A 16569-nucleotide genomic window follows, 5' to 3' on the forward strand; every position below is an offset into this window, starting at 1 on the left:
GCCATCTGCAAATGATACAGCATTTCAGCGAATTATTTAATGCCGGCTACATCAGCATCATATGGAAAAGTTATGTCGAAATAAACACACAGCACACACATTCGAACAATGACCAAGATTCAGTTATGATTTTTTGTAAATAAAAATTTTCTTAATTTTTTTTTTTACAAATTAAAAATTAAAAATTCTAAAATATGAATCTAAATAAAACATTATTTATGAAATATGGTACATTAATATTGATTACATTACAAACAACCATATTGGTTTTAACATTAAGATATTCAAGGAAAACATCTAGTCCAAATGAAGCTTATATCAATAGTACAGCTGTTTTATTATCCGAATTTGTTAAATTTTTCATCTGTATAATTGTGATAATTTATTCAGGTATTTTTTTTAAATTGAAATTTTCATATTAAAATTTAAAAAAAAAATTTCCCTCAGAATCTATTGGCAGTTTATATCATATATTGAAAGATGAAATATTTGGAAAACCAAAAGAATTCTCGAAAATTTTAATTCCAGCATTTCTATACACTGTACAGAATAATCTTTTATTTCTTGCTTTAACCAATTTGGATGCAGCTACCTATCAAGTAAATATTATTATTGACTTGTTTTTTTTCTGGATTTTTAAACTCTTTGAAATCTTTTTCTACTTAGGTCACTTATCAATTTAAAATCATTACAACTGCATTATTTTCTCGTTTAATATTGCATAAAGATCTTTCCAATCGTCAATGGTTTTCACTTTTTCTATTAATGTTTGGTGTTATTTTTGTACAATGGCCCAATGATAATCGACAACGATCATCATCATCTATTCAAATGACCGAAAATAGATTAATTGGTTTATTTGCTATAATTGTATCATCATTATCAAGTGGATTTTCGGGTGTTTATTTTGAAAAATTAATCAAAGTTTCAAAAGCACAATCATTATGGATTAGAAATTTACAATTAGCATTATTAAGCTGTATGTTTTCATCATTCACAATCATTTTAAATGATTTGGATGAAATGAATTTGAAAGGATTTTTCTATGTAAGTATTATTGTTATTATTCATTTAATTAATTTTCGTTGTTTAATCATTTTGAATCAATCAATCTATGAAGGGCTATAATTCATTAACCTTTATGGTAATTGGACTACAAGCATTTGGTGGAATTTGTGTTTCATTAGTAATGAAATATGCTGATAATATATTGAAAGGATTTGCTACAACCATATCGATAATATTATCATCATTATGTAGCCATTTTATTTTCAATGATTTTTCACCATCATTAAATTTTTTACTTGGAGCTTCATTGGTTGTCCTATCTACAATGATGTATTCATTTTAATTTAATTAATTTTTTTCCTGTTAAAATGTTTGTTTGGAAAATTTTTGGCGAATTTTTTTTTTTTTTTTTAAATAAAAAATGTACTTACAATGTATGAATTGAATATAAACATAAGAATACACGTGTGTGCCAAGAATTTTCCATGCATGCATGTTTCAGGCATTGAAATTGCGATTCGTGTTGGTTATTTAATCACAACATCGTTGTTATTTTTATTCTTGTTTTGGTGATTTTCAGTGATTTTTTTTCGCAAAATGGGTGGTTTTTGGATTCATGATTGTGTCAATTTGTTATATCAAACAAATCCTGACGATAAAAATGTTCAAAAACTTTATAAATATTGTTTTTCATTCAATAATCGAAAATGGTCAACCGATGATCGAATTGAAATCATCAAACTTATTCGTGAATGTTTAACAACCAAATGTATGACCAATAATGTAGCTGAATTATTCTCTCCGATTCTATTGGAATTATTACATCGTATTCAAAATCATTCAAAATTATCATTATTTTTTATATTAAGTCGATTGATTGGTTTGTTTGAAATTGTAACAAATTTTTCCTACGATTGTTTTAATAATCATCTATTTAATGTTGATAATTTATTATGTGAAATTCGTGAACAAGATAAAAACAACAATGACAATGAAGATTTATTGATTGAATTTTTTGAATCTTGTTTGATATTTTTAACATTTGATTCGAATTATTTTTTCAAAAATTTTCAATGGTCTTTTGTTAGCAGCTTTTTCAATCATTCAAATCAATATGTTAAGTATCTAGCTAAAAGAATTCATTCTAGAATTTTGAATTCTTTTGAACATAATGATGGTGATAATAATCAGGATGAATATCGTTTAAAATTATATGAATTAACCAAAGTTCGTTCACTTCGATTTTCTTCTAAAACCATCGAATATCGTAATACTAATGATGATTTTTTAATATGTGATCACGATTTATCCGAAAATATTGTTTGTGTTCAAGGAATTTTGTTACAAGTTATGCGACGAACATCGATCAACTTTGAAAATGATGAAAAATTTCCTGTATCTTCTGTGATTTTCCATCAATATTTAATGTCGATTGCATTAGGTGTATCATTAAATAAACCAATATTGATTGAAGGACCAATAAGTTCGGGTAAATCAACATTAATCAAATATTTAGCATTGTTGACTGGTCGTTTAGAACCACCTGATATAATGTCCATACAAATTAGTGATCAAATTGATACAAAATATTTACTTGGTTCTTATATTACATCAGAAATTCCTGGTGAATTTGTTTTTAATTTTGGTCCTCTGCTAAAAGCCATACGTGATGGTAATTGGATTATATTTGAAGATATTGATTCAGCATCATCAGAATTAATTTCATCATTAGTTTCAATTATTGAATCACGAAACAATGGAAATATTATTGGTTATGAAGATAAAATCGATAGATTTAATAATAATTTTCGAATATTTTTTACAAAAACTCTACAAAAATCTGATTCAATTCAAAGTGTTAATTTTACAATGTTGGAAAAAATTTGCTATAAAGTTTGTTTGGAAAATTTTACAAAAAATCAAATTACCGATCTGATACAGAAAAAATGGCCAAATTTAAATATTTTATTACCAAGAATTTTAGAAGTTTATGAAAATATAATGAATTTTCAATCAGAAACCAAACCAAAACGTTTAATATGGCTTCGTGATTTATTAAAGTGGTGTAATCGTTTGTCGAAATATTTTATGAAAATTGAATCCGAACAGACATCAAAATTTGCCTATCTTGATGCTATGGATTGTTTTACAATGTTTAGTTCGAATTATTTGAAACAACAGATTTCCTATACGATTGGTTCTTGTTTTAATTTATCGAAAAATGATTGTGAACATTTAATTCAACAACGTAATCCAAAAATAATTAAAAATATAAATCAAATAACCATTGGTCGTCAATCAATTGAAATTGATTCAAAATTTTCACAAAATATTTCTGATTTTGCATTCACATTAAGCACTACACAATTATTAGAACGATTATTGGTCGGTATTGCGAATCAAGAACCAATTTTATTATGTGGTGAAACTGGTGTTGGAAAAACTTCTACTATTCAATATTTATCAAATATTTGTGGACATCGATTAAACATTATCAATATGAATCAACAAAGTAGTAGTTTAGAATTGTTTGGTGGATATAAACCAGTTGATTTTAATAGTATGATTATTTCAATTAAAGAAGAATATTGTAAATTATTTGATCAAACATTTGAAACGAAAAAAAATTCTGCTTTTAAAGAAAAATTTGATAAACTTTATTTTAAACAAAATTGGAATCTTATTATCGAAATAATGATAAATGTTTGTATGAAAGCATTTGATAAAATTGAAAAAGAAAATCGTAATGAAGAATTATTATTCGAAAAATGGACAAAAGTACAGGAAAAATTAAAAAAACTTAAATCAATAATGGAAAATGGAAAAAATCAATTAACATTTACATTTATTGATGGTATTTTAACAAATGCAATCAATAATGGTGAATGGATTTTATTGGATGAAATAAATTTGGCTGAAAATGAAACACTTCAAGGTTTATTATCGTTTTTAGAAAATGATCAAACATTAATGTTATTTGAAAAATCAACAAATCAAATGATTAAAGTTCATAAAAATTTTCGTCTTTTTGCTTGTATGAATCCGGCAACAGATGTCGGTAAAAAAGAATTACCAATTAAAATTCGTAATAGATTTACTGAATTTTTTATCGATGAATGTGATGATCGTTCACAATTACGTATAATTGTTTGTACATATATACAAAGTATGGTCGATCCAAAAACCATTGAATCAATTGTTGAATTTTATTTTCAATTAAAATATGATTCAAAAACATTGCTGAAAGATATGAATGGTCATCGTCCAATATTTAGTCTTCGTAATCTTTGTCGTGCATTACAGGTTATAAAATTTAATCCATTTCAATCGATTAATCGTTCAATTTATGAAGCATTTTCATTAGCATTTCTTTCAAATCTTGATCAACAATCATATTCGATTGTACAGAAAATGATTGAAAGGATTATTTTTCAAAATAAAAACCTAAAATTTTCTGAATCAATAAAAAATATGGAAAAATTATTTCCATTGAAAAATTTTGTCATTATTGAAAATTATCCAATAATCAAAGGTCCAAATGAACCATTCATAGATGATAATTATATCCTAACGGCTACTGTATCGAAAAATCTTCGTGATGTTTGTCGAATAATTTCGGCTGGACGTACATATCCAATATTGTTACAAGGTGAAACATCTGTTGGTAAAACAAGTCTTATACAATGGTTAGCACAAGCAACCGGTAATATTTGTCATCGTGTTAATAATCATGAACATACTGATCTTCAAGAATATATTGGTAGTTATTGTTCACAACCGGATGGAAAAATTATATTCAAAAATGGTATATTGATTGAAGCAATGAAAAATGGACATTGGATTATTTTGGATGAATTAAATCTAGCACCAACTGAAGTTTTAGAAGCATTAAATCGTGTTTTAGATGAAAATCGTGAATGTTTCATTGCGGAAACACAGGAATTAATCAAAGCACATTCACGTTTTATTTTGTTTGCAACACAAAATCCACCCGGAAAATATGCCGGTCGTAAAGTTTTATCACGTGCATTTCGTAATCGTTTTATTGAATTAAATTTTAATGAAATTCCTATTGATGAATTGGAAATAATTCTGCATAAAAAATGTATGATTCCATTATCATATTCAAAACGAATGGTTTCAGTACTGACACAGCTACAAAAATGTCGCTGTAAATCGGATATATTTGCTGGTAAACATGGTTTTATTACATTACGTGATCTATTCAGGTGGGGATATCGTTATATGAAATTTTCAGCAAAATTAGATGAAAAAATTCGTTTTTTTGATTGGAATCAATTTCTTGCCAATCAAGGTTTTATGCTATTAGCTGGAAGAGTACGTCAAAAAGAAGATGTAATTTTGATTGAAGAAATTCTTGAAAAAATTTTCAAATGTAAAATATCCCAAGAAGAATTATTTTATTCAAATGAAAAAAAATTTGAATCAAAAATAGATATTTTCTCAAATACTTTGGTATGGACAAATGCTTTCAAAAGACTTGGTACATTAATTAAAGAAGCTATCGAATTTGAAGAACCAATTCTTTTGGTTGGTGAAACTGGTTGTGGTAAAACAACTATTTGTCAATATTTTTCATCAATCAATCAAAAAACATTGAAAATAATCAATTGTCATATGAATACGGAAAGTTCAGATTTTCTTGGTAGTTTACGACCAAATCGTAATGCTTGCATTGAACAAAATGAAATGCTTTTCGAATGGATTGATGGTCCATTAGTAATGGCTATGAAAAATGGTGATTATTTTCTTGTCGATGAAATATCATTAGCCGATGATTCAGTTTTAGAACGTTTAAATTCAGTTTTAGAATTAGAAAGAACAATATTTTTAGCTGAAAATAATGATTCGTTTGGTCGTATAAAAGCAAACAAAACATTTCGTTATTTTGCAACAATGAATCCGGGTGGTGATTTTGGTAAAAAAGAATTATCACCTGCTTTACGTGATCGTTTTACTGAAATTTGGTGTCCTGGTTTTGAAAATCTAGATGATATTTATCAAATTGCATTTCATAATCTTGAAATTTTCGATGAAGAAATTAGAAAACAAATATCCGATGGGATTCGTAATTTTATTCAATGGTTTGAACAACAAATTGTACAAAAACATTTTATAATTAGTGTACGTGATATATTAAGTTGGACAAAATTTATTGATAAAACATATTCAATCAAACCAAAAAAACTTAGCCTATATGATTCATTTATTCATGGTGCTTACCTGGTTTATATTGATCCATTTATAATTGGTAATCAATCATTATTGGCCAATAAAATTGATGAAATTAAAATAAAATGTCAAAAGTATTTGGAAAATTTATGTGAAAAATTTCAAAATATCCATTCAGAAAGTAACGATAATCCATCATTTTTGGATAAAGATCAAATATCAATCGGACCATTTTCATTGCCAAAATCGAATCAACAAAATTCACCTGAAAATTATTATTGGCAAAGTAATGGCGTCCATAATAATTGTATACGATTAATGCGTGCATTACAATTGGATAAACCGATTCTATTGGAAGGATCACCAGGTGTAGGAAAAACATCATTAATACAAGCTTTATCATCAATTTGTTGTGATTCATTAATTCGAATAAATTTATCCGATCAAACTGATATTAGTGATTTATTTGGTTGTGATCTACCTGTTGAAGGTGAAGGAAATGCCGGAAAATTTGAATTTCGTGATGGTCCATTTTTAACGGCATTAAAAAGTCAAAAATCAACATGGATATTATTGGATGAATTGAATCTTGCAACACAAACTGTTTTAGAAGGTTTGAATGCTTGTCTTGATCATCGTAGTGAAATATTTATATCCGAATTAAATAAAACATTTTCAGTGAATAAAAAACAAACAAGAATTTTTGCAACACAAAATCCATATTCAATGGATAGAAGTCGTAAACGTTTACCAAAATCATTTTTAAATCGTTTCACTATTGTTTATATTGAAGATTTAACCGATAATGATTATTATTTTATATTGATAAATATGTTTCCAAAAATTTCAACAAACATTATTCAACGAATGATTTCGGTTAATCGTAAAATTTGTGAACAAATTCAAAATTTTTCAAAAAAAGGTTCACCATTTGAATTTAATCTTCGTGATTTAATTCGTTGGATTCAATTGTTCGATAAATTCCAGGGAAAATATTCCAATATTGAACCGGAATTATTTTTCAATCAAATTTATACAAATAAAATGCGTACCATTGAATGTAAGCAAAAAATTCAACAAATTTGCCAGGAAGAATTTGTCAACTTTAAATATCAACATCAACAAACAACATCGACAACAATGACCTATCTAAATAATTCATTATTTCAAATGGGATTAATCATTTCATCAAGATTAGTTAACAATATTGATAATCGAAACATACATTATTGTTTTCATAAACAATTTTCAATTATTGAATCAATATTAATTTGTATTGAAATGAATTGGTTATCAATATTGATTGGTGATTCAGGCATTGGTAAAAGTCATCTAATTCAATTGATTGCCAATATTTGTGGTCAACAATTGAATATTATTCATGCAAATTCTGAAATGGATACTATTGATTTACTTGGTGGTTTTGAACAAAAAGATTTTAATGTTGATATTAAAAATTTAGAAAATGAAATTGTTCGGTATGGATTTGATGAAATTGCTAAACAAAATCATCATCAATTATGGTCGAAATTTTGGTCTTATATTTATCGTCTTTCAACCAACAATTTGTCGAAATTCAAATTGAAAACAATGAAAAAAGTTTTAAATTTATTTGAAGATCCAAAGATTTCATCAGAATTTCGAAATCGATTAGAAAAATTGGAAATGAAAATCATTGAAAATCATAATAGTCAGGATAATGGTACATTTGAATGGAAAGATTCATCACTTGTTAAATCCATTCAAAATGGTGAATGGGTTGTTATTGAAAATGCTAATCTTTTAAATCCGGCTGTTTTGGATCGTTTCAATAGTTTGTTGGAACCCGATGGATGTTTAACTATAAATGAAAAAGGTTCGATTGATGGTCGAATCACTGAAATTCGACCACATCAAAATTTTCGTTTATTTTTTACAATGAATCCAAAGTATGGTGAATTATCACGTGCTATGCGTAATAGAGGAATTGAAATTGTAATGTTGAATGAAAATGAAGATTATTCATCAATGGAAGAATATCGAAAAATTCTTCAAGAATATGGAATTCCGTATCAACAGGAAATTGAACAAATGAATCGACGACAATTTTTTCAATCAATTGAACAGAAAATTTTAAAAAATCAACAAATTGGTTCATCAAATCAACAGAACGTTGAAACAAATTTTACTTTTTCAATCAATCAAGTTTTTTCTTTACTACCAAAATTTAATTATCTATCAAATGATTCAAATCTTTATTATGCAATTGAAAATTATCGATTATTATTCAATGATGATTCAACAGCTGATTATTCAGATTCATTAAAAGTGAGATTATTTTTTGAAAATTCCACTTTAGCTGATTTCAATATTCGTTTTCGTATATTTTCCAAATCAAATGATGATGATTATGTTAAAATGATTAGCGAAAAACTTGTTCAAATATCTGATGATTCAAAAATATTTTTCAATCATGATGATCGATTTGAACTGGTAAAAAAACTGCCCATTGATTTTCGTGAAAACAATACAATGTTGGCATTTGTTTCGAAAATATTTGAAAATGATAATGGAGAAAAATTTTCAAAATGGAATGAATATCTGAATAACTTTCATATAAATTTATTCTGGTTAGATATTCAACAACGTTTTCAATCCCATTCATTTCAGTTGATGATGACCAATGAAGATCAAATTGATCAGACAAAGATTTTGATTTTGATAAAAAAATTTCTGTCAACAATATTCAAACGATTAAATCATTTGATCAACAAATGTCGACCAAATGTGGATGAAATTTTAACCATTCGTGAAACATTGATTATTTTTTATCAAATTTTCATACAAAATCAACAACGAGAAAAATTTATTTATGAAAAATTTTTTCCAATCTGGTTTCTATTGAATGAAAAACAAATAATTTTCAATAATTTTATCGATCTTTGTAATGATTCTACTGTCAATGAAATCAATCAATATTTCAATATTTCATTATTTAATGAAGAAAAATTCAAATTCGTCAGCAAAATGTGTAATAATTGTTTTTGTTTTAAATCTTTGGAAGATTTACAAGCATATCGAGAATTTCAAAAATATTTAAAAATCTTACAGCATAATCCACAACAACAGCAGATTCCTGAAAAAGTTACCGATTCTGTCGCACTGTTGGATGAGTATTTTAATGAAAAAATTTCATATGAAAGTTTCAGTGAGAAATTATCGATACAGCAAACGAATGACATGAACCATGAATCAAATAAAACAGCAACATTGGTAAATAAACAATGTTTAACATTGACGAAATTATTTTCATCACAACGTTATCTTGATTTTTACATGAATAATGAATCCATCAATTCAGATGATCAATATTCCAACAATGATCCATATGAAATATTTTTCAATCATTTCATTCGTAATGGTCATAAATATACGGATTTATTTGTTGAAATTTTATTCAATATAAATCGTGAATTGAATCTTTCATCGATTATTCAATCTTTGTGTGCAAGTGAAAATGTTCAAATTGAATCGAATAAATTTATAATCAACGATAAAATCCAACAGAATCTAACATGTGAACATATTCCATTAATATCGATAATATATTCTAGCCAGATGAATAATGATAATGATTCTATTCAACAATTTTATAGGAAAAAATTTACAAGAAAATTTTTTATAAATTTTATTTATAAAAATTATTTTTCGATTAAAACCAACCAACATCAACTTTTTAATCGTTTTGTTTGTTTAGCTGAAATGTTTGATGAATATATTCGACAACATTCAATCGTTATGGCTGATTTTATTCAAAATGAAAAAATGAAAATTACAACAAATCCATCGGAATTGGTTGAATGTTATCGATTAATATTGATTGGTTTTACAATTGCTAATCATACTGATCCTGATTATCCTATTGATCCAATTATAAGATTACAAACAAAATTAAATGATTACCGTCAACAATCGGCTATTATTGATGAAGAATTAAAATTAAGACATTTAATTTATAAACAAATTTACTGTGAACATAATGATGAATCGTTTAATTGTTTAATATTTCAAAAATTACAAACAAAATTAAATGAATTTGAAAATCAAATTGAAAAACTACAAAAATCAATTCATTATCGACAATCATTTGAACGTTATTTTAAACTTATAGATGAACTGGAAACAATTCAAACACAGAATATTTAATTGGAAAAATTTGTATCAAATTATAAAAGAATCACAAGATTGTTTCACAGATCCTAGCCAACAAACCATTGCTAAATGTTTAATGTATTGTCAAACGATTAATGATTTTTTAAAATATTTACATGAAAACTATCAAGATTATCATGATTTAATTATACCATTTGAAACGGGAATTTTATTAGTAATCAAAGGACTGCAATCATTAATCTATCGTTTACAATCACGTTTGAATACAAAATTTTTATTTCATTCATTTCAATCATCCATAATTCGAATGTTGTTTGATCGATTTTCCAAATTTGTAACAACAGCTTTACCATCAGAACTGTGTTCGTTCATTTTCCAGAATAACATTATTCAAATTTTACATAAAATCTATAAGGATTTAAATCTAAAAACAAATTTATTGTTTCAAAATTTATTTCAATCAATATCATTGGATATACAGAATTCTCTTTATTTACGTGAAGATAATCGTTTGGAAATTTTGGCTATATTTTTCCAAATTATTGATTCATTTGTAAATCAATTTCAAAAAATTGAAATGAAACAAGATTTGAATGAAATTCGTAAAAATGCCCTGTTTCATATCAGACTTGATGATTATGATAATGATAATAATCAGGAAAATATCGAAGCAAAAGTTGAGGAATTATTTCCTTCGTTTGAAAATCATTTTGATAGATTTTTGGATCCATTTGAAAAAAGAATCATCGAATCCAATTCGAATATTTCTTCTTCTGATTTAAATCAAAATACATTACTTTTTATTGCACGTTCACATATGCAAATGATTGGTTTAATGGAACAACAACCAACAACAACAATCACCAACCAAATGTTTGATTTTGTTCAATCATATTTGATTCGTTATAAAATTATTGCTTCGATTTTGCAAAAAACAATGGGATTTTTTGATAATAATGAAAATATTGAACAAAATCTATTGGATGGTCATTTATTGTTGATGATGAAGAATTCAAATTCAAAGATTAATTTGAAAACTTTGAATATTTATCAATCGGGCATAGAATCACAAACAGAAAAATGTTTTTCCGTTTTAGATAATCTTCGTTTAAAAATTGAAAAAGATTTACTACCTGAATTTGAAAATCATCCTGTTTTATTAAAATTATTGGAAATTATTCAACATGTTTATGAAATTAAAGCAAATTCATCGTTAATGTGTTTAGCAACTGGCTTGGAATTGATATTGAAAACAAGTGAAGATTGGCAATTGATTGCACATCGTGGTATCAGCTTGGTGGAATATTTAAATCAAATAACCGAAATATTGGTTGAATGGAGAAAAATGGAAATCAATTATTGGCTTAAATGTTTGGATATGGTTTCGGAAAAAATTAATGAAAAAGAATTATCAATTTGGTGGTTTCGTTTTTATACAATAATCAATGATTTTTTACAAACAAATGATTCGAATTTTGAAAATTACAAACAATTTATCGATACTGTTAAGAAATTTATTGAAAATAGTACATTTGGTCAATATGAAATACGTTTAAAAATTATCAAAGTTTTTATCTATTATTTGAAACATTCAAATTTAAATACAACCATTTGGATTGCATTAGAAAATGTTTATAATTTTTATAATCATTTTTCATTAACAATTTTCAAACAAATTTCTCAGGAAAAAGCAAAAATTGAAAAAGAAATTCAAGAATTTGTTACCATTTCCAAGTGGAATCCAAATAATTTTTGGTCATTAAAAGCATCACTGTCACGGTCGAAAAAACAACTATATGGTTATGTTAGAAAATATGAAGAATATCTTTCTCATCCTGCATCTAAATTGTTTTATTTTGAGAAAAAATTATCATCCATCGAACGATTTAAATCATTGAAAATTGATTTGGTCAAAATGATCGAATCAGATTCTTTTGCTGAAGTGAATTTCGTTGAAAATCATTGCCAAGAATTTCCATTCATTTCAAAATCAAAATCATATCATAAAAAACTTTTGGTAATCAATCGGAAGATACGTGTTAAAAGTAAAGATTTTTTCGAAACAATCAATGATTTAGAATATTTTAATATCGAATTAATCGATAGTATCGATCAATATTCAAATTTGAAACCTACAGAAACAAAAGATTTGATAATAAGAAAAAAACAAATTGCACAAATACAGAATCAAAAACGTAGAGCATTAAGTGATTTATTTAGAAAATTATCCAAATTTGGCTGTCGATTTCGTAAAGGAATTTTTCAATTTGAAAATGGTTTCAATTTGAATGATACAATTTTTTCGGAAAAATCATTACATTTGAATGCTGAATCAATATCGTTTCTTAGTAGTAATATCGAATCATGTAATGATTATTATTATAAAAGTTTATCTGGTTATACAATGATCGTTAGTTTATTGGAAAAACCTAATCAACAATTAACCTTGGATATGATTGATCGTATAAAAGGAAATATTATTCATTTAACCGAAATTGTTGATAAACAACGAAAATTCATAGGTAAACGTATGGAACAATTTAATGAATTGAATCAAAAATTGATGCGATTACAGAAAAGTTATGATCCAACTAAAGAAGAAGACCGTATTACTGTCGACAATTTAAAACCAGTATTGGAAATGCTGCATAAATTTAAGAATTTTATATTAAAATTTCAATCATTTACAATACGTTTGAATGAAATACTTTTATCATTCGAAATGAATATTGATGATGATGAAAAGAACAAATTTGAAGAAATTAATTTGATTGTCGAAAATGTTCAACAAATATTGATACAAATTGAACCATTATTGGATGTTATTATTTTTACTGAATCCAGATTGACAATTGTGGAATCGTCGGTTTTGTCAATGCAACAACAAATTGAAAATTTATCAAAATTTTTAAAGGAAAAATATTCCAATTTTATGAAATTATACACAAATGAATTTCAATTTTTTGAAAATGAAATTGAAAATTTTGAAAAATTTTTCAATGAAATTCGAAGGAAAAACAACAACACTTTGCTCGATTCAGATAAATCATCGCTGGCTGAATGCAATGTTTTATTGAAAAATATTCTTTTTTGTTTTGAAAAAATATTCAAATATCTTGATAATGATGATACGGCCAAAACTGAAGAAGATAAAGAAAAATTCATTAAACATTCAATGAATAATGTTAAAATTTTAAATCTATTCAATTCTGAACAAATTATTCAATTGGTTGATAAATTTTTCAGTAATAATTTTAATCAAATATCGATTGAAATAATTAAAATTTTCGTACCATTTTTTACGAAATACATGGATCTTTACAAAGGTTTTCTTTGTATGTCGATTGTTTCATTGAAAACATCATCAAAATTATTACATATTCTTATGTCATTATCTGGTGAATTATTGGCTAATGGATTTTGTCTGCCATCATGTGATGATGATAATGGTAATGATGAACAACAACAACAACAGCAAAAAGATCAACAAAAAAATATCGATAATGCTGGATTTGGTGATGGAAATACTGCATCGGATGCTAAAGATGTTTCTGATCGTCTTGATTGTCAAGATCAATTAGATGATTTGGAAAATAATAATGATGATGGTGGTGATGGTGAAGATCAACAAACTGATTCGAAAAATGAAGATAATGGTATTGAAATGGATGATGATTTTGTTGGTAATGAATATGGTGCTGATGAAAAACAAAATGATGAAAAATCGGATGAAAATGATGAAATTGATGATGAAAATGATGAAGATCTTGAAGAACAAATGGGTCAAGTAGATAGTGATGAACAAGTTTTAGATGAAAAATTATGGGATAACGATGATGATGATGTTGATGAAAAAGATCAACAAAAAGATGGTCAAGATAATGAAGAACAAATGACCGGTGGAAAAGAAGATTTTGATACAAATAAAGTTGCCAACAGTGATAATGATCAATTAACATCACAGAATAATAATGAAGAAGAGGATAGTCAACTACCTGAAGATAATGATGATATCAATGATCAAGATAAACAAATAAATGATGATTATCAAAATATAGATGATAATGATTCAAAACAGAATCAAAATGAAATAGAAAATATCAATGAAATGATTTTGCCTGATGATGTACAAATCGATATGGATGATGATGGTGATGGCGATCAAGAGATGGATATAGAAAATGAAAATATGGAAATTTCTGATCAGGATGATGATCAAAACGCTGATCAAGATGATCAAAATTTAGAAACTTTGAATGATGAAAATGAAAATACCATTGAAGAACCATCAAACGATGATGGTGATGAAGATATTGATGGAATGAAAAACAAAAACAATCAAATTGAAGATGGTGATGATAATGATGAAAATACAATAACCGGATCCAATACGGAAAATCAAAACATTGATTCTTCAATTTATCCAAATTTTGATCAAAATGTACAAAATAATCAAGATTGTTTAGATTCAATGGAACAATCGGATGAAAAATCATCAAAACAACAACAACAACAACAACAAAGTTCTTCATCACAGCTTAATGATGGAAAACTAACATCACAAAATGAACAACAACAACAAATAAACGATGATGAAGAGAAATTTTCAATGCTTAAGAAGAAGAAAAATCGATCGCTTTTTGATGAAAATTTGGATGAACATTTGCAAACAAAACGACAGAAGATTACAAATGATTCGAAAAAAGAAGATGATGATGATTCGAAAGAAGAAGCTAATAGACAAGAACAAACAGATTTATTTCGTCATGTTGAAAATAAGAAAAAAGCTGATAATATTGCCTATGATATTGATTATGGACAACAACAACAAGAAGATGGCAGAAAAAATCAAAAACCATTAGAAAGAGATGTAAATCTTAATGATGATGATGATGATCAACAAAATAATATGGAATCAAATGAAGAGATTGTCAAATTTAGTAATAACAACAGTAACAGTAATAATAAAAATGATTTGAACAAAACAAATGAAGAAATGAATGATGAAGAAAAAATGATTGAAGGAGAATTTATAATGACATCGAATGTTGTCAATTATGAAGAATCATCATTTCATACTGGAACATCAACAACATTTGATGATCAAAATCAAACAACAATGGATATTGAAGATGAACATTCGCTGGTTCCAATTGATGATACAACAACAACATCTTCGGAATTACTCGATAATGAATTTCTATTGGAAAGTGAAAAAAGAATTGAACCATTATTATATGAACTTTGTAATCAATTACAACTTGTACTTGAACCAACTAAACGTTCAAAATATAAAGGTGATTTTAAAAATGGTAAACGATTAAATATGCGTAAAGTTATTGCATATGTTGCTAGTCAATTTCGTAAAGATAAAATTTGGTTAAGAAGAATTAAACCAAATAAACGTCAATATCAAATATTGATTGCAATTGATGATTCATTAAGTATGTCGGATAATCAATCACGTATGATGGCATTTGATTCGTTAATTTTATTGGGTAAATCACTTTCAATAATTGAATCTGGCCTTTTGTCGGTGGTTAGTTTTGGTGAAGAAACACGTATCGTACATTCATTTGGTGATCCATTTACAGATCAAACTATAAATAAGATTTACAATAAGGTATGTTTATAATTAAAATTGTTTTCCTTTTAATTTAATAATTAATTTTTTTACAATTATAGCTTCGATTTGATCAAACACAAACCAAAACAAATGAATTATTAAAATGTACAGCATCAATGTTTTTACAAGCAAAACATTTACTATCCAATTCAACATCCAATATTCATCAATTATTATTGATTGTTTCGGATGGACGTGGTATATTCAGTGAAGGTGAATCGAATATTCGTTCATCCATAATACGTTTGAAAGAAATCGGTGTATTCACCGTATTCATAATTATTGATAATCCTGTAAATAAAAATTCCATTCTAGATATACAAATTCCTGTTTTCGATACGGATGGTACAATGAAAATACAATCATACATTAGTAAATTTCCATTTTCATATTATGTAATATTGAAAGATATTCATTCATTACCAATGATTCTTGGTGAATCATTACGACAATGGCTAGAATTGATTGCATATAATGGCTAGGAAAGAACAAAAAATCAATTTCGAAAATCAGTGTTTTTTTCCTTTTTTTTTAAATTTATTTATTTTTGAAATAAAATTTTAAAATTTTTTTTATGCAAAATAATAATA

The 16569-nt window shown here is 26.2% G+C and overlaps 2 protein-coding genes across 2 annotated transcripts; both read left to right on the forward strand.

Annotated features, from left to right (window-relative positions):
• Nucleotide 1: 1 nt before the first annotated feature.
• Nucleotides 2–1398, forward strand: LOC113798907 (UDP-N-acetylglucosamine transporter-like). Its single transcript, XM_075821181.1, has 4 exons — nucleotides 2–390; nucleotides 448–599; nucleotides 667–1047; nucleotides 1121–1398. The coding sequence occupies exons 1-4, from the start codon at nucleotides 195–197 to the stop codon at nucleotides 1349–1351; spliced, it is 960 nt and encodes a 319-aa protein (XP_075677296.1). The 5' UTR covers nucleotides 2–194; the 3' UTR covers nucleotides 1352–1398.
• A 68-nt stretch (nucleotides 1399–1466) lies between these two features.
• LOC113798908 (midasin-like) lies at nucleotides 1467–16564 on the forward strand. Its single transcript, XM_075821186.1, is given in 3 exon segments — nucleotides 1467–10356; nucleotides 10358–15976; nucleotides 16039–16564. Coding segments are annotated over 3 exon segments (14793 nt in total). The 5' UTR covers nucleotides 1467–1605; the 3' UTR covers nucleotides 16462–16564.
• The last annotated feature ends 5 nt before the right edge of the window (nucleotides 16565–16569 follow it).

The sequence above is a fragment of the Dermatophagoides pteronyssinus genome, unplaced genomic scaffold (genome assembly GCF_027571235.1).
Source record: "Dermatophagoides pteronyssinus isolate colony J.1.1.1.1 unplaced genomic scaffold, Derpt_VIB-CSIC_2022.12 sq0009, whole genome shotgun sequence".
NCBI lineage: Eukaryota > Metazoa > Arthropoda > Arachnida > Sarcoptiformes > Pyroglyphidae > Dermatophagoides > Dermatophagoides pteronyssinus.